Source organism: Styela clava, chromosome 15 (genome assembly GCF_964204865.1).
Source record: "Styela clava chromosome 15, kaStyClav1.hap1.2, whole genome shotgun sequence".
NCBI classification, from domain to species: Eukaryota; Metazoa; Chordata; class Ascidiacea; order Stolidobranchia; family Styelidae; genus Styela; species Styela clava.
The window spans coordinates 6,441,766-6,465,044 of NC_135264.1; the positions used below are offsets into that span (position 1 = coordinate 6,441,766).

Here is a 23,279-nt window from a genome sequence, read left to right on the forward strand (position 1 = left end):
TCACTTGGCTAGTCCCCGAACTCGTGAAAGAACTGAAATAAGGAAATTTGGAATGAAATTATAGCCTCATCCTAACCTGGTACACATACCACGTTCCGGTGCCCGCCATCTTGGTTCACATACTTCGGGAGTACCCTGCATCGCATGTCGGCGAATACTGACTGATCTTTGCTTTGGAAAGGAGAGAACAACGTGAATTCATACCATAAAACAGATAGTGGTAATAGCGGCCAGATCTTCTTGGCGACCACAATCTCGGCCGAGATGTTAAAAGTCGTGTACAGTGCCATTACTTGATCTTACTACTCCCGTAGTATGTGAACCAAGCTGGCGGACAGCGAAACGTAGTATGTGTAACAGGTTAGGAATATATCAACCAAAACACTTGCTGGTAAAATGACAATGGCGTCAAGAAACTTCGGATATTAAATAACTTCATGTAACTTCCTGTGTTTTTCTGCGATTCCAAACAGACAAATACCTATCAACATACTTACCGATCAAGATCGATAAGTAACAACAGTGAATGCAACATCCGGGGTAGAATAGTTCAACCCTTCTATTTTGACGACGTTGACATTTCGAATTTACAAAATGCATGCCAAAACCTTACTCCTTCCGTGTCAACGAAAAGTTACAGCTGTCAAATTAGCTTCGATACATTATTTATATTGGGTTGTTCATGTGTGAAAAAATGATAAATGAAGTGTTAGCAATTGCTCTGCCCCTTGAAATCAAGCAAACACATTTTTTTCTGACTATGAAGACATTTATTTGAGAAAATTATATGAAGAATACCAAGTTTTCATGAGCGCATTTGACAACAGTACCTGCGACATATTCTTTCAAGAATGGTTGGAACAAACGGCTACTTATTTTTGACTGTAATATGTTTTCTGGGAGGAACAGCAATTTCCCAACTTTGCCCCAAAATGGAAGAATATCAAGCTATTGACTGGGACAGGGTAAGTAACCTTGGAAATTGACCACTAACTTAGTTTCGTTATACTTATCAGAACTAAATATGAAATTCATTATAATTAAGTTATAAAGACTGAAATCTTTCAAATAATTTTTTTACAATATTACAAATTTCTGAATATATATGTTAATGTAGGTTCACATGCCACTTTAAAATCATGTCTCTCATTGTTATACACGTCCGGCGTATAACAATCTATGGAATCAGCGATAGGGTACGACATAAAAAAACAAAATAATATAGGCTAGCCTACTGTAGGCCTACACGTTTTTGCGCTTTGGGCAGATTCGTTTAGGAAAAGTACCTGATGTGAATCCGCTACATGCATCGGATTAATGAAAGTGTTTATACATTTTCAGTTAGAAGAAAATGGTTCGATGAATTTTACATCCCGAATGCCGGTGATACATATAAATTCCGGAGGACTTGTCATGACATACATCATTTTAAATTAGTGGAAAATGGAATTATGTTCAACCTGACTGAGATCGTTCGCGGGTAAACTAGCAGTAATCTTGACGACTTTTTTAGTATCATTTTTATATGCTTGCTTAATTATTACTTTCCTAAAGGTTATACAAGGATAATACACTGGATTTGCAGTTACACCTAATACGAAGAGAGGATGAAACATACGTTATGGATCAACAACTCAGTGAGAGCAAATTTGTATCATATGAATTATTATTATTATCAATAACGTAACACGTACATAGTACAAGTAGAAATAATTCTAGTAAATAGTAAATAAATAGTTCTAATTTTTTGTAATAATTCTAAACTGTTTTTCATAATTTCTTATCCCAAGCGAGACGCCATCGCACCAAATCGCAATTTCAATATTTATTTTATTTTTTAATAAAATTTGATAATGACGTCAAACGTCTACTTATGCTACAAAATTTATCTGATTGATTTCATTTATTAACAATGTCTGTTCAAACTCGAATCAAATTTGAATCGACGTACCATATACCTCTGATGGTGTAGAAATATTACTTGCTTTGTATTCTCAACATTGTCCTTTTAAAACCTGCGTTTGTGGCAAAATCAAAGAAGTTGTATTCTGACACCCCGGGGGGTGACGCAACCGGTGAAGATATAGAGATGTGTAAGTAGAAATTGTTGGTTATTTTTCCCTAATAAATCCCAAGACTTTCCGCTAATATATAAAAAATCCAATTAATGATATTTTATTGAGTATTTTCAGGCTTCCAATTTGCATTATTAGAAACAAGCTTCACATTATTAGCACTCGCTTATAACAATCATTTCAGATGCAAACAACATATTCCGAGGAGAGTATTTCTTCATGACAGATTACGACACCTATTTGTTCATAGGATTGTGCACACCAATAGGTAAATATAATAGTGTTACATTGTGATATATAAAATCAGTACATGCAATATTATAGCAATAACATTTTTCAGGATTGATGGGATATTCACACTTCAAATCCCTAGCCCCGACTGCAAAGGGAATTTATAATATGTGGAATGCATTTGCCAGTCACAACCAAAAAACAAGTATAGGATGGGAAGATATCGTCACGCTAATAACCGAATTGCGTAAGTCATTTTTAGCAGTTTTGAGAAAAACATAAAAAAAACTTCCTAATGATATTGTTATGCCATTGAGAGTCAATAATTTGCCATGGTTCAATTTTTTGATCATAGCCGGATTTAAGTTAATTTGTATGACGCAGTTAAGTGACGTCATAATGGCGCACTGTGACTCAGGCAGAAATGTGTCTATGACTTGGGGACATACGCAATTTTGCAACTTTACTATATGCACCAGTTCTGGAAACTAAACATTCCAAAAACGGATGTAATTCTCAGTATCTGCAATGTCTAATACCCAAAATAGCTAATCAGTTTCAATTACATTATTTTTTATGACTAAGATTAAATATAAAGAATAAAACAGTAATGCACCCAATATAAAAAGCCAATTAAGGTGAATCGGACTCGAACAGTGAATATCACAAGTGCACGTCTTCCTATATTGTTGTTTAAATTCAAATTAATACGCGCTAAGCTAGAATCCGAGATGCAAAAACTCGAAAATACTGCGCCAAGGTTATTTGGCCTTTGTGACGTCACAATAGTCCTGCGGTAACAATGATAATTCATTATGACGAAACAATTGCACAAATGTGCATGTCATACTAAATCTCCATTTTTATGGGTTTTGGAGTTCTTAAAATAAAATCTGAGTTAACAGACAAGTGCGCAGCATTACCTAAATATCTATATTATAAAAAACACAAAATCGCCAAAAATGACTTACGCAATTCGGTTATTAGCGTGACGATATGTGCTTTGCCCGGCAGAAATAAATTTGATTGAGATATACTTTTTTCGGTGTATTCACTCCATCAAGTGTTGTATGTTGATTCGTTATTTCATCTTTACAAAACAAACTCACTACATCAAACTATATTTACATATAAAGGGTGTCTGATATGTCTTTATTGGTGTATTTGTTACTATCAATACCGCAACTAAGCCAAGGTTTGGCGTCCACAAAGTCAACAAACAAATGTGCACGTTTCCTTCGCAGATTCAAAAAATTGAAACTACTACCTTCGTAAATTTTTTGCTATATATATATATATATATATATATATGTAGCATTTATTGCCTAATTCACAAATGTTCACTTTGTTGGTTTGATTTACACTTGCAAATAAATATTACATCATGCTGCAATTCAACTATTTGGATCTTGATAGTTAGAATTGTTTGTGATTAGCAGCTGTGCAATTATAAAGTTAAACCTAACTTACAATAGTTTAACTTAACTCTTTGCGCCCTGAGCCGCACTATAATGTGGATGGCGAGAAACACCCCCAACCTGAACCCCAGTATATTGCGGGTAAAATATGACGTCATATCTCCGCTTCAACGGGCACGAGGCATACGATCTTGGTATCAATCGTTAGTGTGTTTCGAGCCCGTTATTATGAGCTATCGCTCGAACCATTCGAGCGTATTGGGCGATTTAAAGGGTGTTCCCCTTTTTTGATATTTTTCTGCTTTTTTCTCTGCAGTTGTATGTTTGTTCATTGAAAATTGAAGCTCGTAAACCACCAAAAATAGCTAGGGAACATTCGTTCTTTGTTTTGAGACTTCAGAGTAGACTTTGGACTATTCATTTGTCGTCGACACAGGGAATAGTGTTTATGACTGCGGACGAGAGTCGTCTTTTTATTATTGTTATGCAGTTGATTTCGGTTCTAAAGGGATATTGTTATATAAGACGTATTTGTAAGTTTATTAGGATTCTGGTAGCTATAAATCAGACAAGGTACCGTAATGGAGAGTGAAAGCGATTTTGATGCAAGGTAAGTGCAATACCTGCATGCATTCTTCTGCTATTTTTTAAAAAAAATTTTCTTTATATTCTGAAAAAATGATAGTTTGTAAGCTGACTGTGGCAATTGTTTGAGCAAGCCTCATAGCTTGGACTTGTTATTAGTAATAATCCAGTCGTTAATCAACGCAATTTTTCTTTTAGTTCTGGTGACGAGTGGGAAGAGACGAGTGAGTCATCTAGCTCCGATGAAGAGGTTGTCCCAGTCCCGGCTAGGCGGTATGCTGCAAGCACTGAAGATGTACCAGCTGAAGCAGCAGCGTCAACGGGCGGAATGTTCGGAGCTTCGAGCCCTCGGCGATCACGAGTTTGCAGGGTGTGTTCTGAACGGGACAAAAAAGAAAGAGAAGGCAGTAGCAGAAAATTGAAACAAAAAAGGTCTTCATATTGGTGTGAGAAATGCCAGGTAACACTTTGTGTTACCCCGTGTTTCGAGAAGTTTCACACCCTCCCAAACTATTGGGAATAGGAATCAAAACTTATGTGCAATATTGTGATGTTGACTTTATCAGAGACTGTGATTTTTGTTGACTTTGCTAGAGACTGTGATTTTTGTTGACTTTGTCAGAGACTGATTTTTCTTTTTACGTGCACCAAGGTGTTTTATGTACATACTGTGTAATTCTTCATTTTCGCTATTATTATTTCGTATGCACACTTTCTTTTCACATTGTTTTTCACCACTGTTATTCACATTCTTTCAAAACTGACTGAATTTAATTTTTTTGTGTCATTTTTTACTCGTATGTAAATATAAATATCTGATTTTTCGAAAACCAAATTTTCAATTTTTTCGAAAATTTCTGCCATTTACCTGAAATTCATCAGCCTACCATGACAATTTCATGTCAGTTAGAGAAAAACTGCAAATTTTCCCAATAAGGTTACACCTCTACCCTTCTTGTGAGTAAGTTTGATATGTGTAGTGTTTATAGTTTGTGTGTGAGTATTTTGTCTTTGAAAGTGGTCATTTTAGTCATATTTCGGACGAAATTTGAGAGCCGTAAAAAGTGTGTCAAAGCTGAGCCATGCCACTGGCTTGCTGTTAGTACAGGTGTGAAAAACTTAGTTTCCTGGTGCTGTGCTTGGAGTTGCCTTTCAAAAAAACCAAGAACTGTAGGGATTGGGCCTATGGTTAGCTTTTGACAATTTTTTAAAGTTTGTGAATTTTGTTCGAAAACGCCAGGAATATAGTGTTTTTTCGATATCGCGGTCCAGGGCAGAAAGAGTTTCAAGCATCGCTGCCAATTTATATATATATATATTGTATATCGGCGATATGACGAACTCCAAAACATACATGGCTGTAGGCCTCCCTCCAATAGATCATACTTTATATCAGAATGAGGGACCTTCCAATTTTCAACAAAATAAACAGGAAGCTATTCAGAGATTCGCACGATTTGGCAAAATTAACGCGGACGAAAGGCATCACGCTCAGTGAATTGAAAACCATGTTCTAATGCAGGGGTCGGCAAACTTGGCCCACGAGCTAATTTGTTGCGGCCCTCGAACGACCCGAAATTTAATACATAAAACAAAATTCGATTCTAAATTTATTACTATCTCTACGCGGATTTCTGTGGTAATAAATGCTGCTATACAGCGCCTGTTTTTTAAAAATGTCTGGGAAACGGAGGGAGTTCGCAACATAACAGTCTATAAACATAAAAATATATATATACAGTACACACGATATCAACACGGACACTTTAGTCCGCGACAATAGTAAATCAAGTACAGTTAAGTTGACACAGTACATTCAAATAATAAAAAAAATTGGTCACTACTAGTGGACAGCAACGATAGCCTTGTGTTGTACAGATTAAGGTTGAAAAACTAAAATATTCCTTACCATGGCAACGGATTGTACAGGAATAGTGCGAATGAAATTCACGTGTATGCCATATGAAGTTTTCATAAACCCTAGAATCTTGTATTACATTTGTGGTTTTGGCAGTACATCAATCTCCATACAGATCTGCCGAAAAATTTGTGACGTCATGTATCTCTATCCTCATTGAAAATATTGCACAATATGACAACCGCGGCTACACAAATGTATTGAATTCTATTTGGGCAAAGTGTTGTCCTGCTCTTCTTTTGAGCAGTGTTTTTATAACTTCAATCGATTCAAAAGTTATTGGCCGATTTTGTATATGTTGTGTATTGACTTTTCATATATTTTATGTTTCCACTAGTTGACATTGTTCCCCTATTGCATCATTCTTGTAGAGCCTTGTGTGATATTAGTGATTCGGTACACTGTTTTGAGTTTGCTTGCTGAGCGGTGTTATTGTTTGTTTTCATTAAATTGATGTTTCTGTCAAGTTGGATTCTTGTATAGTTCATTAGTCAATGCCAGGGACACAACAGTATCCTATATGTTAAATGTGTTGTTCGTTTTAACTGTAGACGGGCGTTCTGGTATGTTTTTAACCTTGTCTTAAGGCTAAAGCTATGCTCGTATTCTGGGTATCTCTGCATTTTGTTTATCTATTTGTTGTAATATTTTATGTTGTTTTATTTTACCAGAAGTAAATTGATTGATTGATTCTGAAGACCCACGATGAGTGTCATTTGAGTAAGTTTTGGCAACTCTAATCGTCACCTATTAGTAGGGTGATCATATTTCCAATCCCTGGAAGGAGGACATATTGTTTGGTAGAACCACATCTCACCTGTTATATATCCACTAAATTTTCTAGGATTAAAAATAGAAGTGACAATAGACGATGTGACGACAATGAGTTAATGCATTTTTGTCTTTATTAAAAAAAACATCTGCGGAATAATCGGATTTGCCCTTAGACCACGATTATTTGGAAGTTCCTCTAATCCTAATCAACATTGCTGGGTTATTTTTTGCAATATCGTAAAACTGGCTGCAAGAACTGTCGTTAAAATTGTAAACTAAAGTTATTATGCTAGCAACAGACTCAAATAGGAAGTTTTCGCGTTCTTTCGACCATTGTGGTTGCATTAAAGAGAAAATGTGCTCAACGTTGGCGTTATGCGCAATATGCTGAAGTAATATTGTGCGATCTTTATCAGTTCGCTGTTAAAGTCGCTGGTGCTGCAGGATTTGAAATATTCTGTCCATCTTTCATGTGCCATGAGCTTACAGTAGGAAACTGAACTGGATTGAAGTTGCTTTTCTACGAACTTGCATAAGTTTTGGAATTGGCCGAATTACTTGGCTTCATCAATCGAAACATGTTTCGCAAGCAGATACTCAACGCACGGTTCAACAATTCTCCACTCGGTGTTTTGGATCAGAAGCATCCAGTCAACGCATTTGAATTCCTTAAACGAAGCTGTCCATTTTTCGAGGTATTGTACGCATGACTCGTACAACAAAGCCACATCTGAGAGAAATACATCACATTCGCGGCCGTTTCATTCGTTTCTGAGTCTACGCAATTCAGATTTAATTTGGATTTGTATGAACATGTGTTTTTTTTTCTTCAATCGTAGATTTAACAGTGTTAAGACAAGCTTTGATTTTAATAATTGAGGCCTCTGAGTGTTCAATATGCCTAATTTGGTCATAAAACACAGCGACAAACGATTGCAAATGTTTTAAATACAACTCACTCACAGGATTTTCATGAAATCTTTTTAGAGCAACAGGTGGCTTTTCAATAGACCGGAAATATGATCGCAAGGCAGGGTACAACTGAATCATTCCAGATAAACTTGGATAAAGTGATAGCCATCTGGTCACGCAGTGGGAAAGCAGTTTTTTTATACTGTGTATCCACAAAGTTACAATCCTTCAGTTCTTCTGTGCGTACAGTGTATATGCTGAAATATTGGTACGTTTTGTAAATAATATTTTCCACATCAATGCTCGTCTGATTGTTGCCATGGTGTGGACAGCTTTTCAAAACATGTGCAGGGCATCCTACCCCAATCAAATTTGGCAGGTCGATTTGCAATCGAAAAAATACGTTATTGCCCTTTCTAAAAGCCAATCCGCCAAAGTTAGTATTACAGTTATCGGCAGTAAATGAAACACATTCCTCAAACAGGTTCATTTTGGTCGAAGTTTCTTTAATTTCATTCGCAATTGTTGAAGATTTCTCATTCGTGGTACTTTTAACTTCAAGCAGCTTAGACTGCAACCCACCATTTTTCTAGTCATAATATTGTACAACTATCGTGAAAAGTTTTGTAGCGTTATGATTACTGCCGTCTGTCGCTATTCCGAGATACAAAATATCAAGTTGTTGAATATTATTTAAGGCATGTTGAACAGTCATCGAAGCTAGAATATTATGCACAATAGTTTCAACTTCCGTCCGAGCACAAGAATATTTTTTTTGAAATATTTGAATCTGGAAAAATCTTCTTTATTAGATTTGACGTACAATCGTTAGATCTGTAACTCTGGTGATGTTTCACACAGAGAAACGCCATTGTAGCTTCGGCTAATGATGATTACAAGTCTCTATTTACTTTTTTTAACACATCAAAAATTGTTGGTTATATCAGAGCCATTATATAACTAGTCTGGAAGGCCGTATACTGATCTGTTGTTCACAGCGTCATCTATTGTTGGCGTGGATAATTCATAACCACAGCGTCGTCTGCAGTATATTTTAGGCTGCTCGCTGTTAACTCTTGAATTAACGGTATTCAAAGTTCGAATTAAAATGGATTTATCTGAGGAAGAAATGCTTGAATTTTTTGATGACGTGAGTTACATAGTACTGATTGCTTATCAAAATAGGTTTTGATCCTGAAAGAATGAATAGTAAGAGTTTATAGTACCGTAGTTTAATATATGAAAGTAGAGACCGTTTTTGTTTTGCTAAAAATTTGGTCAGTATTTTTACATCACATTTGTTTTGCTTTATTCAAGCACTTGGGCACTGTTTTAGACCCGATTTTATATATTTCACAGCTTGATGACGAGATAGAAGGAAAATGGGGCATATCTGTAGTAGAAATCGACTACGGAAATGTTGATTGCAAGAAGACACTGCAGACTGCATTGAATGATTTGAACATCACATTAAATCAGGAATCAACACTATGGGCAGATGTTATAGCGGATATGATGGAAATTCCTAGGGAAGAATCCAGAAGTAAAATGACAGCTAAATACATTGAAAAATTGCAAAAGCCATATTCGAACAATTCTGAAATCTCTCATTTGGACCTGAAACGCATAATCAAAACTGCAGCACCAAAAATTATAAAAGAAGCGTTTGAAGTAACTGAACCATTCATGCAAACGTCAATAACCAAAGGCGACAAAATGATGATTGATGACCTAGCTGGGGGATTGCTAAGATGGGGAATAAAGCGTCTACGTGGAGAAGGTACTTTCTAGTGCCAAAACCAAGCTTCGAGGCGTGATCTTCCCAATTGCTTTGAAGAGCGCAATAGAGGCGGTCTCATATCAGCATCCGAAACATTTGTTCTCTTCCTAATCTCTGTGGAACGCGAATTCCGGTCTCAAGTATGCAAAAGGGCAGGGGCGGATTAAGCCCCTTTGGTGCCCTAAGCACTGAAAACTTTAGTGCCCCCTCATGTGTAATTTAATTATAAAAACAATAAACCACATAAGTGTATTATCCATTAAAAATAATCACAACCAACAGTAAATAAACAACTTTTACGAACTTTTTTGGCTTTTTTAACTCTTATATATGGCCGATCTATATATCGGCCGTTTACTGCCGATAATATATATATATGCAAACACGCAATATCGGGCCGATATATTGGTTGAGCTCTAATTCCGAGGAAGTGTGACAATAAAGATTCATGCCTCCAGTCTCAACGTGAATCGAAATGCCATAGGATACAAGTCACAACTGTAGTTTAAAATTTTACCGGTACCTAGTAGTCTACCTCAGAGTGGTTCAAGGTTGCTAGGTTGAAGGACCGCAAAAACTTTTGAGGAGGTCTCGCGGGCCGCAAGTCGGAGAAAACCCAAAAGTGATCAAAATACCGCGAGTTTACTTACTTTAAATTTAATAAACAACGAAAGTTTACCGTTCTAATCAGACTATTATTATGTTGCATGGTTGGCGTCCGTTTAAAGAAGATATATAAAGCCTTCAGTTATTTTAAATTTAATTCCCGAGAATTACCGTTGTATTTTGCGCATCTCGCGTTTAATGTCGCTTCAAATTATATTCTTTCGTGACAGATATTACTTGAAATCAAACCAGACACTGCGTGATGGGCAAGGAAATACATTTCCGCCGTGTTATCTTATGTCACCTTTCTTGCGACACTCATTTTATTACGAATTGTTATATTGAGTAATTTAAAAACAGCGTGAGCAAGCTTAGTGACATCGTCAAATACCAACCAAGTCAGTCTAAGTTGGTTTTCGGGACCTAGCTAAAAAAAACTGGATTACGCAGCGTTATGTCGGCTCTGCGTTTCGTCACTACTGTCACATGGCCGACGCTTGTAAACAGAGGAGTGTTTTTACTAAAATAAAGGCACAAAGCGTTAGAAAAAGGGTTTGAATTTAGGGATCCCAACCCCAGTTGGAATATCTAAAAAAAAAAACTCAAAAACGTTACTCCATTAGATACAAATATACGCTAAAATTATTCTGTGAGCCTCACGGAATGTATCAGCATCACAGAGTTTGGACCACCCTGGTCTACCTTATCAAGAAATTCCCGACTTTGCTGACCAATATATCGTTGAAATGCGATCGTGGAACCGCCACATAGGGTAAATAGTTCATTGGTCCAATTGTTGAAGAGAATAGAAATATTTTCAAAATAAAAGTGTAACAAAAAGGTGAATACTAAAAAGTAAAAACAACAACAATTTAAGAAAACGACTCATAGGCCCATTTCGTGTCCAATAAATAGGTTTCAGTGTTTATTTTTAGTAAAGAAGGGTAATATGATACTAGAAGACAAAAAATAAGCGAATATTTCGAAGTTTGAGTCGCCTGGTGAACTCGTAATATTTTAATAAACACCGATAAACTATATAAAATTCTTCTCTAAAATTTCTGTGGTGTCCCTCTTTGCTTGGTCCCAGCACGTGCTTCTATTGTTTAATGGTTAATCCGACGCTGCTTAGAGGTGATGTCACATTCAAATCAATTAAAGTATTCCTGGCGCCAAGAAGATCTTCCGCTGTTGGATATATGATGTTGGTGTATACACTCCGATTCATCGAATACCTGAAAAATTTGAGACTATGTTATCAATAGCTTTGTATTTCGAAAATAATTATTATAGTGAATATTGGTATGAACTAATCACGGCGCCACGGTTTCAGTTTTGAGACCTTGTTTTACACACTTTGGAATTATTTCATTTTATATGATTAGGGCATCATTTATTTTGTGCTGAAAAAGTACTATAGGTTTATTTCATTTAATGCGTTTGATGTTTCCGCTCTAAACTTGCGGTTGTATGCAAAGTAAAAGTTAATTTGTTTTCTGCACTTGTTACACTTCAAAAATTACCTTCAAATTTATTACAATCAACAGTCAGGATAAATAAACAAGAGAGTTATGCTCAAATATATAGACACGTTACGCTGAAATTCACTGTGGTGCGGTACGGTAACTTACCAGCAGGCTTGACCACGGAACCTGTTCGTTGATCAAGTGATCGATATATGTTTGCGGAATCGCCACATGCTGGCAAATTCTGATGACGTCATAGCTCAAAATAAAAACGAATATCATAAAGCTCACAGGAATATTTGAAATTAATAAAAGTTATAGCCTTCTAGAAAAAAATTCCATCTCCAACTACTGAAAATTTCAAAGCAATTGGTCCAGTAATCAAAGAGAAAAGCGACGTTTTAAAAACGTGTCAAAGAACAAGAACAGGAACAATAAGAACAACGACTATATTGCGGAAACTGGCTGTAATCCGATCACAGTGTTTGGTTGCATTAAAAAGTACTCCTATTATAGCTTTACAATCCCAGGGTAACGAAATGCCTTTACATATTATACATCCAATCACAATGTTTGGTTGCATTAAAAAGTACTCCTATTATTTTGGCGTTACAATCCCAGTGTAACGAAATGGCTTTACACATTATACATTATAGAAAATGTCTACATTACAAATGCAGAATGATTCCTCATGACAGCGAAATTACAGCACAATTATTCAAACAGTCGTAGGAAGAATATTTTCCTGGTCATTTGCAACGTTTATTATGAAAACAACCAACAGCTTTTTTACCGACTTCTCTGTTGCAAAAGATGGTAATTTCAAGATTCCTCCCTGGATAATGAAGCCACCGCAAATTGATACAGCGTTAACGATTTATGGTACAACATGTTCACCAACAATACTTCAAACGTCATTTCTTGACCATACACACGAAAGATATCGAGACTATGTACAAGTATTTACTGACGGTTCGAAAAATCCATTTGGCGTAGGTGCTGCATATTATGTGCCTCAAGCGAAAATAGAGAAAAAACTGAAATTACGTCATAAAAAGTATTAATATTCCGTGGCAAAAAAAGTTTGCTGTCGTTTCGTTTAATCGTCCAAACCAAAAGGCCAATTACTATCTTGAAAAGTCAGTCTATTTAAAGGTTATTAGGCCAGCATAAATAAAAAGCGTTTCACCGCAATAGGGTGTCACGTTGTGATTACGACAAACAGTGAATTTTTTTCATAGTGATACTTTTAGTTCAGCAGTGTATATCTGCAGAGATACTGGAAGAGTTTGAACTATGCCTCGTTAAGTGCAATTCGGTTAAAACACAACCCCAACTTAATAACCATGCGAATATTAAAACTTATTGTTTAACTTGTTGTTTATCATAGGATGCCTATATATACTAGTATGTCTGACATTTTTGAAATCGTAGTCCTGATCTTTTTCATTAATCTGATGAATACAAATGGTAGTTGACACTAACTAACATACTATATAAAGTAATCAGGCTAATTTTTTAAATGTAACTGTGGTTCATTGTGACCTGTACGCTCGGGTAGTTCACAGTTGATATTCATGCCAATGATGTTCCCAACTAGTTCAAACTGGAATCGTCCCAAATTTCCAATAATGATATTATCAGAGTGAGTCATACTATGTGAATTAAGATAGCCGTTAATCTTAGACCTTAAAGAACTCGTGTTTCAACTAAATTTTCCAAAAACGATACTGTATAAATTATATTCAACCAAGTGTAAACTCCTTTTTGGTTCTTATCCCCTTGGTAAAAGTCCTATGTTATCATACCATCCATGTTCATGTCTATTTAAAAATAGAGAAATAGTAATGTGTGTCCTATTTTCCCCATTGTTAGTGCGGGTCACGTCATGTTATGCCTAATCATGTATATTGAAAAGAGCTTAATTAATATAATAAACTCTCCTATATAATTTCTACTGAATGGTCTCTTTCATATACGTCACTCCCCGTCAATATAAGATATAGTAGTTTCAAAATTCTAGAATTCTTACGTTTTCAATTAGATATTAGGAACTTTGGTGTCGCTGCTCGATAACCAGTTTGGTTCCCCGCTACGTCCCTTACCCAAGACAAACGGTGTAAATTTTCTTCGTGTCGTATTTTATGGTTGTGATACTTATTACTGGTTGGAAAAAAAAACTTGTCTTGACTTGATTAATCGTGTATCTTACCCCCTTTGGTACTAGTTAACCATGACATTCGTGTTCACATGTGTTTCGAACTAAAATCGCATTAAGTTTCCAATAACGATATTATATGAGTGAGTAGAATCAAGTGCACCAATATGCATCAATATAACCGGGAATCGTACACCCTTTAGTACTGGTTAACAATGGGATTTGTGTCGAAAACTAAAATTTCGAAGGTTACTATATACATGAGATCCCACAAATTGTAAATCTACTATAGTCAGCCTATATCTATATTGCTAGTAGCCTTATGTTCATAAGCGTTTGAATCTGGGAATATATTCCTTATTTTGCTATCGTTTATTCCCTAGTCATGATCTGTCATGTTCTTATATTTATATATATAATGTCTAAAATGTCTTTGGCATTTATAGATGGCATCAATTTATGTTTGGGAAGTGCTAGCTTAGGGTAGGGATAGTGGGAGGAAGCCGCCAGCAATCATCTGGTACTAAATTATCCCCTACTAGATTTTAACCTGCGAATCCAAGCGGGGTAATCTTAGGTTAGAAATCAAGCGTAGTCCTAAGGCTTAGCGCGATGCGCCACTCAACACGAACGTAGTCAACTGCAGTGCACTGACATAGGTACTAAACACATTAATATACGCGTATACCCTTACGCTAGATGACAAAATCTCAGGTTTGTTCTTTATGGCCGTACATACCTGTATCATGATCGCTTTTTACCAAGAAGTCTACTGTAGAGACAGACTCAAAGTGCTTCATACAGAACTAGAGTCTCCATTAACTATTCGTTTACTCAAAATGACATTAATAAAATTTAAGAAGCATCAAATACATCCGAGTTATTAAATAGAGTAATTTCAAATCACTCATTAATATTAATCGGTAAGTAACACATTGTTTTTGTTACGTTCTTATTGTGGGGCTCCGTAAATAACAGTCTATCTCTTCACGAGCACCATAACACCAAATATGTGAATCAGTCGTTGTCGTCGGTATGCACTTGTATTGAGCAGTCAATTACCGTATTTACTTCACATAGAACCGTGATTAATGCTGTTGCTGATGTTATGTCTCTGCCGTTTGGTTTGGGCGGAGAAATTACCTTTACTGTAGGGGTAGGCATCGAAACAACGTCACATTGTGACTCCACCTTTAAGGACATCGCCGGCACGATATTGTATGAAAACATTCTTGGCTGCGAAAGTCAATGAGCTAAGATTTGTACGTCAATTTAGAGAATGCATTGATATAACGCTAAACACGCCGTTAATCTTTCATTGAGTGGAAGGAAGGTTACATTTTTGATGACATCCACGTGCGCGTTTACTCGACAAATATGAAAAGACAAATATAATGGAAATGCTGGATTCTTTGTACTAAGCTCCCGTCACTGATGTAAAAATGCGAGATCTGAGATGAACGGTTCCATTACATCTGAACCCGTGTACATTTGAATCCACGACAATTGCACCTGCGTACTATTGCACTTATGGATTTTTTTTGTTTTACGGTCGTTTGAACCCATACTAACCCTAACCCATGGGTTTTAGCACCCGCATATAGATTGAACCCGCGGATATACACATGGGTTCAAATGTACATGGTTCAAATGTACGTGGGTTGAAATGTACGGTCACCGAGATAAACACCCCCGAAAATACTATGAACTAGGTATTGTGCGATCAGAAAATGTATGAAGCAAATCCCAACCGTCATCTTCATTGTGCAACTTTGAGATCACGCGTTAGAAATGTGATCGGCTCGTAACGGCAATCTGGAGTAATCAAAGTAATCAGTTAAAATTATTTGATTACAACAATCAGTTAGCTTTTTTCGTCAAATATTTGTGCGCGGGAAGCCACAAGCGACATCGCAGTCACAAATGTTCGTCGTAGGATAAGGTTTGATTCTGGTAGGATGTATGGATAAGCTGACTGTTGGGTTATGACAGCGAGTTCGAAACGATATTCAGGTGAGCTAAATGTTCTTTATACCTATTGTTTTCATTGCTATTCTATTGCTTTCATTTTTCTATTGTATAAGTGGTAAATTAGAGGTTTTCGGGCCTACACGAATTGGAATTATTAACCTAATACAGAAGTCTTGATTGGTGGGTGATTCTCTTTTGCATCGAACTCACTAACATCGGGTTCCATCGAACTTTAAAGCTATATGGCAATACATAAACTTATCATATTAAGTAACTCAAACGTAATATACTAATCTACGTCACTAGGTAAGCTGCATTCAACAGGACAAGATTTACATGAATGTATTGCATAACTTTCAAAACTTTCGCAAATGTAGCGCAAAATCAATGGTTTATTAGAGATTCGCGTAGCCTTTCCACTTTCATATTTTATTGTGTATAGGGTGCTCCCATAGTATTCGTACCAAGATGGCGCACAACCTGAACACAGTATGTGTACCTGGTTAGGGTTCAAGTTGTGCGTCATCTTGAATTTCAAGCACGATCTGCATTCCTAACTTAAACTACCGAGATGGCGCACAACCTGAACACAGTATGTGTACCTGGTTAGGGTTCAGGTTGTGCGCCATCTTGGTAGTTTAAGTTAGGAATGCAGATTGTGCTGTAAATTCAAATTTATAAATCGTTCCTACCCCCAAATTGATAATTACTAATATGTCATTTTAAAACGTGGCGGGAGCTTTGTGCAGAAAATCCGATAGATTCAGCCCCGCTGTTCATTGAATATGCTAGCTACAGTTCTGCAAAAGTTTATTTATCAATATTTTAACTTTTTTCAGATGCAAAACTATTAAAGGTTGAAGATTCAAAGACACAAAGTAACGAACGAGGAATAATACAAGTAAATATCATTTAAACATTTTATTTGACTTTTTCGCCTATTTTATTCCTGTACACCACTGTTTTCGTTTAGAATGCTAAACAATTAGATGCGAGCGCACCGCGTCTCGGGTCTTGCGATCAAAGTCGGCATCGTTATGCCACATATTTGATCGTGTGTTTTCCCTCGAGATTTATATTTTCACAAGTTTAAATAATTGTCTTCCGAATCAAAATTCCAAAAAAGTAAGACCCACGTTCACGTTTAAAATGATAAATAGTTCGATGCGAGCCAACATTGTTATGCCGCTTATTTTATCCTGTGCATTCTATCGAAATTTAATATTTAGATTTTGCACAAGTTTTAATAATTGTGTTTTGAAGCAGAAGTCCAAAATAGTACTATAAATATAATACCTTGTATCAAATTGGTGTACTCTTTGCGACCCCTGAAATTCGTTGCTCGCTTTTCTGCTGGATAGCGATCTCCAGTTTGCGATCCCCACCGTGAACAATGTGATAATTCTACAAGTTACTGATCAGAGGTAATTAGTCATATACTCCATGAAACAGGTATAAAAGTTCATTGGGTATTTTACCGTTATTGTAATATTTGCAACTCGTGCAGTTTGAAAACTACACCTGATATGTTATAAAATATTAAGCTTAATTTATGAAATTGAATGATTACAAATACCTGTAACTGTAGAGTCGATGAAAAGCAATTTTTATGGTAATCTATAATATTTGAAATTTAATGGCAATCATGAATAAATTTTATTCGTCTAAATGTACCCGTTACGTATTTTATTGAAACTAACGTATATTTTTTGCTTTGCAGTGTCTCTGTCAAATAGCATTTGTGTGAATTAACTACCTAATGACATAGTTTGCTCAATGAAATTTAGTTTGAATCAAATTTGGAATTGGCTTGCACAAAATCATGACATATATATTGATTTTCAGCTTAAAACACTGCTTGAAAGTTGACAGGACAATTTATCATTGTACCAAAAGAAATTCGTCAAGAGCCAGCTTTTTATCACTGAGTGAGATGGAGGCCTATCAAGTCTGAAAAGCAAGTATGTAACCAAATCATTTGAAATCTTTTCATTTTAGATGTCTATAGTATAAATGAATGATATATTGTATTTTTTTCGGGAAATCTACAGACAAATATTATGTTCAATATATTGAGTATGAGCTCAGTTTTGGTTTGTGTGTCAAATGAAATTTTCTAAAAATTACAATCTCAAAAGTTCATCATAACATGATTCGCACAACTACCGTTTTATTCTGGCTATTGAGTCGGCCGCGTGAATAAGGCTAGGGCCATGTTTTAGAAATAAAAATTAAGCTTTTTTCCGTTCCCGCCCAATAGTCGAGATACAGGAATGCATTAAATTGGTCTTATTTTTGTCAGTTTGGCCACCAATGCGCGCTCATAATTGTTTATGGCAAAATCTGTTAAACCAAACCATGCTCATTACGTAGAATCGCAGAATTAAATATTCTGTCCTAAGAATTAACTGTAGCAATATCCGGTGAATAATACCATAGTCAATACAGCGCAGGGGCTAACTGCTGTGTTGTCCCATCTGCTGTCGTTTCGTTTAATCGTCCAAACCAAAAGGCCAATTACTATCTTGAAAAGTCAGTCTATTTAAAGGTTATTAGGCCAGCATAAATAAAAAGCGTTTCACCGCAATAGGGTGTCACGTTGTGATTACGACAAACAGTGAATTTTTTTCATAGTGATACTTTTAGTTCAGCAGTGTATATCTGCAGAGATACTGGAAGAGTTTGAACTATGCCTCGTTAAGTGCAATTCGGTTAAAACACAACCCCAACTTAATAACCATGCGAATATTAAAACTTATTGTTTAACTTGTTGTTTATCATAGGATGCCTATATATACTAGTATGTCTGACATTTTTGAAATCGTAGTCCTGATCTTTTTCATTAATCTGATGAATACAAATGGTAGTTGACACTAACTAACATACTATATAAAGTAATCAGGCTAATTTTTTAAATGTAACTGTGGTTCATTGTGACCTGTACGCTCGGGTAGTTCACAGTTGATATTCATGCCAATGATGTTCCCAACTAGTTCAAACTGGAATCGTCCCAAATTTCCAATAATGATATTATCAGAGTGAGTCATACTATGTGAATTAAGATAGCCGTTAATCTTAGACCTTAAAGAACTCGTGTTTCAACTAAATTTTCCAAAAACGATACCGTATAAATTATATTCAACCAAGTGTAAACTCCTTTTTGGTTCTTATCCCCTTGGTAAAAGTCCTATGTTATCATACCATCCATGTTCATGTCTATTTAAAAATAGAGAAATAGTAATGTGTGTCCTATTTTCCCCATTGTTAGTGCGGGTCACGTGATGTTATGCCTAATCATGTATATTGAAAAGAGCTTAATTAATATAATAAACTCTCCTATATAATTTCTACTGAATGGTCTCTTTCATATACGTCACTCCCCGTCAATATAAGATATAGTAGTTTCAAAATTCTAGAATTCTTACGTTTTCAATTAGATATTAGGAACTTTGGTGTCGCTGCTCGATAACCAGTTTGGTTCCCCGCTACGTCCCTTACCCAAGACAAACGGTGTATATTTTCGTCGTGTCGTATTTTATGGTTGTGATACTTATTACTGGTTGGAAAAAAAAACTTGTCTTGACTTGATTAATCGTGTATCTTACCCCCTTTGGTACTAGTTAACCATGACATTCGTGTTCACATGTGTTTCGAACTAAAATCGCATTAAGTTTCCAATAACGATATTATATGAGTGAGTAGAATCAAGTGCACCAATATGCATCAATATAACCGGGAATCGTACACCCTTTAGTACTGGTTAACAATGGGATTTGTGTCGAAAACTAAAATTTCGAAGGTTACTATATACATGAGATCCCACAAATTGTAAATCTACTATAGTCAGCCTATATCTATATTGCTAGTAGCCTTATGTTCATAAGCGTTTGAATCTGGGAATATATTCCTTATTTTGCTATCGTTTATTCCCTAGTCATGATCTGTCATGTTCCTATATTTATATATATAATGTCTAAAATGTCTTTGGCATTTATAGATGGCATCAATTTATTTATAGATGTATATTTTCAGGTCTCTGGGATGGGAAGGAAAGACTATAGAGAACTTGAAGGTAAAATATAACACACTAATAAATAATTTACTAGTTAAGATTCAGATAATGAGATACAACATAGCACACTGACAGATCATTCCGAATAAGTAATATTTATAATATTGAAAATCTGCAAATAATATAGAATGAACGTAAATGAATATCAGTACAAGTTGTCGTCCTTGTATCTTTAGGATAAGCATAGCTTTTCACAAGAGCGTGGACAATTTTTTTGAGGGGCGTAAAGGTAATTAGAAACAGAAATATTTGTTAAATTTTATCTTTTCCGGCTTTTTTTTTGATATTTACATTTCTTAATAGCCGTATTTTCAACGTGCTTTTGAATGAATATAAATATAATTTATATTATGTGTTGCAATATTATAAACTGACAGATCATTCCAAAATAATGTTAGTAAATAAGGGGGAAATCTGAATAATTTGTCAATGAACTGAAAATTAATATTTTTATTTTATGTATCCAAAGTATAAGCATAGCTTCTCTGTGCTCCTGTCAAATTACATTTTCCGTAACTTATAAATCTAAAAATTAATAATGACTTAGTTCGAACAACTATATTTATTCAAATCAATATTATACAAAATTTACTTGCAGTTCATTATCTCGCATAAAGTTCAGCTTTCTGAAACTTGAAAGCGGAAAAGACAGTTTATCATTATACATCAAAAGACATGCGGAGTTATTTGTCCGATTATGCATCACTGAGAGAGGTGGATACATCGAGTCTAAAGAGCAGGTATGTTTTTTAAATCTTCTGAATCTTTCTAATTTACAATAATCACAAACAAGTTAGAATACTATATTATAAAAATCGGTGAAGAAATAAATGATAAAGAGGTGAATCCGCAACCCAATTTCTTGATTGCGGCATTATAAAATATTAAAATTAAAATATAAAACGGAAGATATCACCATAAGTTTTGTTTTAGCAGTCTCGCAGCAGATTGAAAACGCTTTTTAGACATTGTAAATCACAAAATTTGATGTTATGTTAGGATTTCTTTAAAATATATGCCATAATAGTAACTGAAATCGAAACACAGTAAATTATTCACGCGATGTACCTTTTGTCTATTTTGCAACTAACTACCTATGGAGCCGCATACGACGTTTTCTCGGTATGTGACGATATATAAAATAATTAATGCAAAATATATCGATTGATTTTTTTTCGCAATAATTTAAATTACAATCGTTCGTATTTTGTCTATATCTTGGGATATTTCAAACGGTGAAACCTTAAAAATAATCAGAGTGACAGGCCTGCGGCGGGGCGGATTCAGTGTTGTTACACTTGGTTTCATTGTTCTTCATTTCAAGTCCGCTGATTGACGCGGTAATTTTGAGTTGTAATGATTTTATATTGTCGTAAGACGTAAGTCGTCGCAACTGCAGGTTTCATTGAACACAATTAAGCCAATAAATACCGCATTTTAAATATTGCCGCATCAAGGGGTGCAGCCAGGATTTTTCAATGGAGGTTACGTTGTAGCCCGTCTCTCTTTGCCTGATGGTGTTGGTGAATATTTTACAAGTCGTATTTTAAACGTCGACTATTAATCCGTAGTCAGCGGGTACCCGCATTTGGAAATAAAACATCAAAAATTCGGGAAAATTAATTTCAGAGAGATGTCAGTAGTGTCATAATGGTTTATGTGTACAAAAATACGCTTGCATGTAGCGCCGATCAAATGCACGAAATATGAAACTATTACTTATAATTTATTGTTATGAAGTTGAAGTTTTATTTCCATTCAATGATTATTTACTTGCGCCGTGATCACTGGCGGGCAAAATCGTATTTATTAATCGAGTTAATCGAATATTTTTAACGGACACCGAATAATCAGTATTGTCATTTTGAACGACATCAATTGGGATGTCGGCCGCCGATACCATCGCCGTGACAATACTTTTTTTTTCGGATTTTACTTGAACAGTGTGGCTTTTTTATTTCATAATTTTGTCGTAATCGAAGGCCTCAGTGAATTATTTGTCACTGCGATCGTTTTGGCGGCCGACAATCCAATTAATATTGTTAGACTATATTTAAAGCACTTTTTTATCCACTAGTAAATATTAATTATCACGGCGGATATCGTAGTTTTTATATTTCGGACATGATTGTGAGTTCACAATCACGTACAACAAGTGCATTCACAACACAAATTAATTTTATTATGATTACTATCTTCTGTGTAGGATTTCTATCACAGTTTGTAAATTACGGTCCCAATTTTAGGCGAACAATACCATCATTATTGACCCCGGGGTGCGATATTTTTGAAGCGGATAGTTGGACATTTCCATGCGTTTAATTTTAGATCGTGTCGGTGTTACTTTTGTGTTAAATAATTTGTAAATTGGTAATCACTACAATACTGTTGAATGTTCACGTAACTCAACTTTGTTAAAACACTTTTTTAATTGATACTAACCCATGAATAAATCGGCAATAATGGCATTTCCACGTGGTTAAAATAATATTGTTTATGTATTTTTAATATAAGCTTACCTTTACTGTTAATAAGCATTTTTTTGTGATTTGTAACTCCAAAACTTGATAATGAAACTAAATATTTATTTTCAGTTTTCTAAGTCACTGCTTGAAAGAGTCATTGCATCAAACGGACATTGTTATTAGTCTGGTGCCTCACGGAGTGAGATGGAAGCCTATATAGTGTAAAGAGTAAAGAGCAAGTATGAAATCTTATAAATCTTTCAATTCATATTTTGTCAGGTATAAACTGATATATCATGTTAAATCCCGCTAGTCAGGAAGAACTGCAAATATTTGAATTATCCTCACAAGATGTTCATATTATTCCGCCCAATTTTATTTATATAATTTCGTAAAGTCATATAATGCAATGGTTCCACCCGCTAGTTCACGGGAGGTGTGCAGTTTTTAGCTGGTATGCAATAAATGTTCCAGCTTTGTTAGTTTCGTATGCACAATTCCCGGAAAAGCCGCGGGTTATGTTTCTTTTCGGCGTTCTCCCATCGTTTGACAAGTATCAAAGTATGCGGCAGTCCGCCAGCAATCGGGTTATATTACTGGTAATGGGGCAATTGCGGCTGCATTAATACAATTAGTCGGGCCTCATTTTATAGTATTTATTGTATTCGTACTTTATGGGTTTATTTCGTTGCCATAGCGTTTTGTTAGTTTTTCAATAGTCTAGAAGAGTAGTTTTTAACCAGGGTTCAATCGACTTTTGTGTTTTTTTGTTGGAGTAACAGGGGTTCGATGAGCTTCCTTCAAATTAAAGCAAGTTTTCTATTATGGGAATTTCTATCCCAGCGTCT

The 23,279-nt window shown here is 35.5% G+C and overlaps 2 protein-coding genes and 1 long non-coding RNA gene across 3 annotated transcripts; all 3 read left to right on the forward strand.

The window, feature by feature from the left end:
- Positions 1-3,780: 3,780 nt before the first annotated feature.
- On the forward strand, positions 3,781-5,590 carry LOC144432439 (uncharacterized). Its single transcript, XM_078120580.1, has 2 exons — positions 3,781-4,334; positions 4,508-5,590. Exons 1-2 carry the CDS (start codon positions 4,306-4,308, stop codon positions 4,830-4,832), a joined length of 354 nt encoding a protein of 117 aa, XP_077976706.1. The 5' UTR covers positions 3,781-4,305; the 3' UTR covers positions 4,833-5,590.
- A 3,303-nt stretch (positions 5,591-8,893) lies between these two features.
- LOC144411909 (uncharacterized) lies at positions 8,894-9,974 on the forward strand. The gene is made up of 2 exons (XM_078109617.1): positions 8,894-9,063; positions 9,273-9,974. Exons 1-2 carry the CDS (start codon positions 9,022-9,024, stop codon positions 9,702-9,704), a joined length of 474 nt encoding a protein of 157 aa, XP_077965743.1. The 5' UTR covers positions 8,894-9,021; the 3' UTR covers positions 9,705-9,974.
- Positions 9,975-16,721: 6,747 nt separating this feature from the next.
- Positions 16,722-22,691, forward strand: LOC144411910 (uncharacterized). The gene is made up of 5 exons (XR_013469008.1): positions 16,722-16,795; positions 17,740-17,855; positions 19,927-19,966; positions 20,565-20,706; positions 22,561-22,691. It is a non-coding gene; the product is annotated as an uncharacterized LOC144411910 (long non-coding RNA).
- Positions 22,692-23,279: the final 588 nt, after the last annotated feature.

Coding starts and splice junctions, on each gene's coding strand:
- LOC144411909 (XM_078109617.1), top strand. CDS start 9,022: ATGGATTTATCTGAGGAAGAAATGCTTGAATTTTTTGATGAC. Junction 9,064..9,272: donor TGCTTGAATTTTTTGATGAC/GTGAGTTACATA, acceptor TATATTTCACAG/CTTGATGACGAGATAGAAGG.
- LOC144432439 (XM_078120580.1), top strand. CDS start 4,306: ATGGAGAGTGAAAGCGATTTTGATGCAAG. Junction 4,335..4,507: donor GAAAGCGATTTTGATGCAAG/GTAAGTGCAATA, acceptor TTTTTCTTTTAG/TTCTGGTGACGAGTGGGAAG.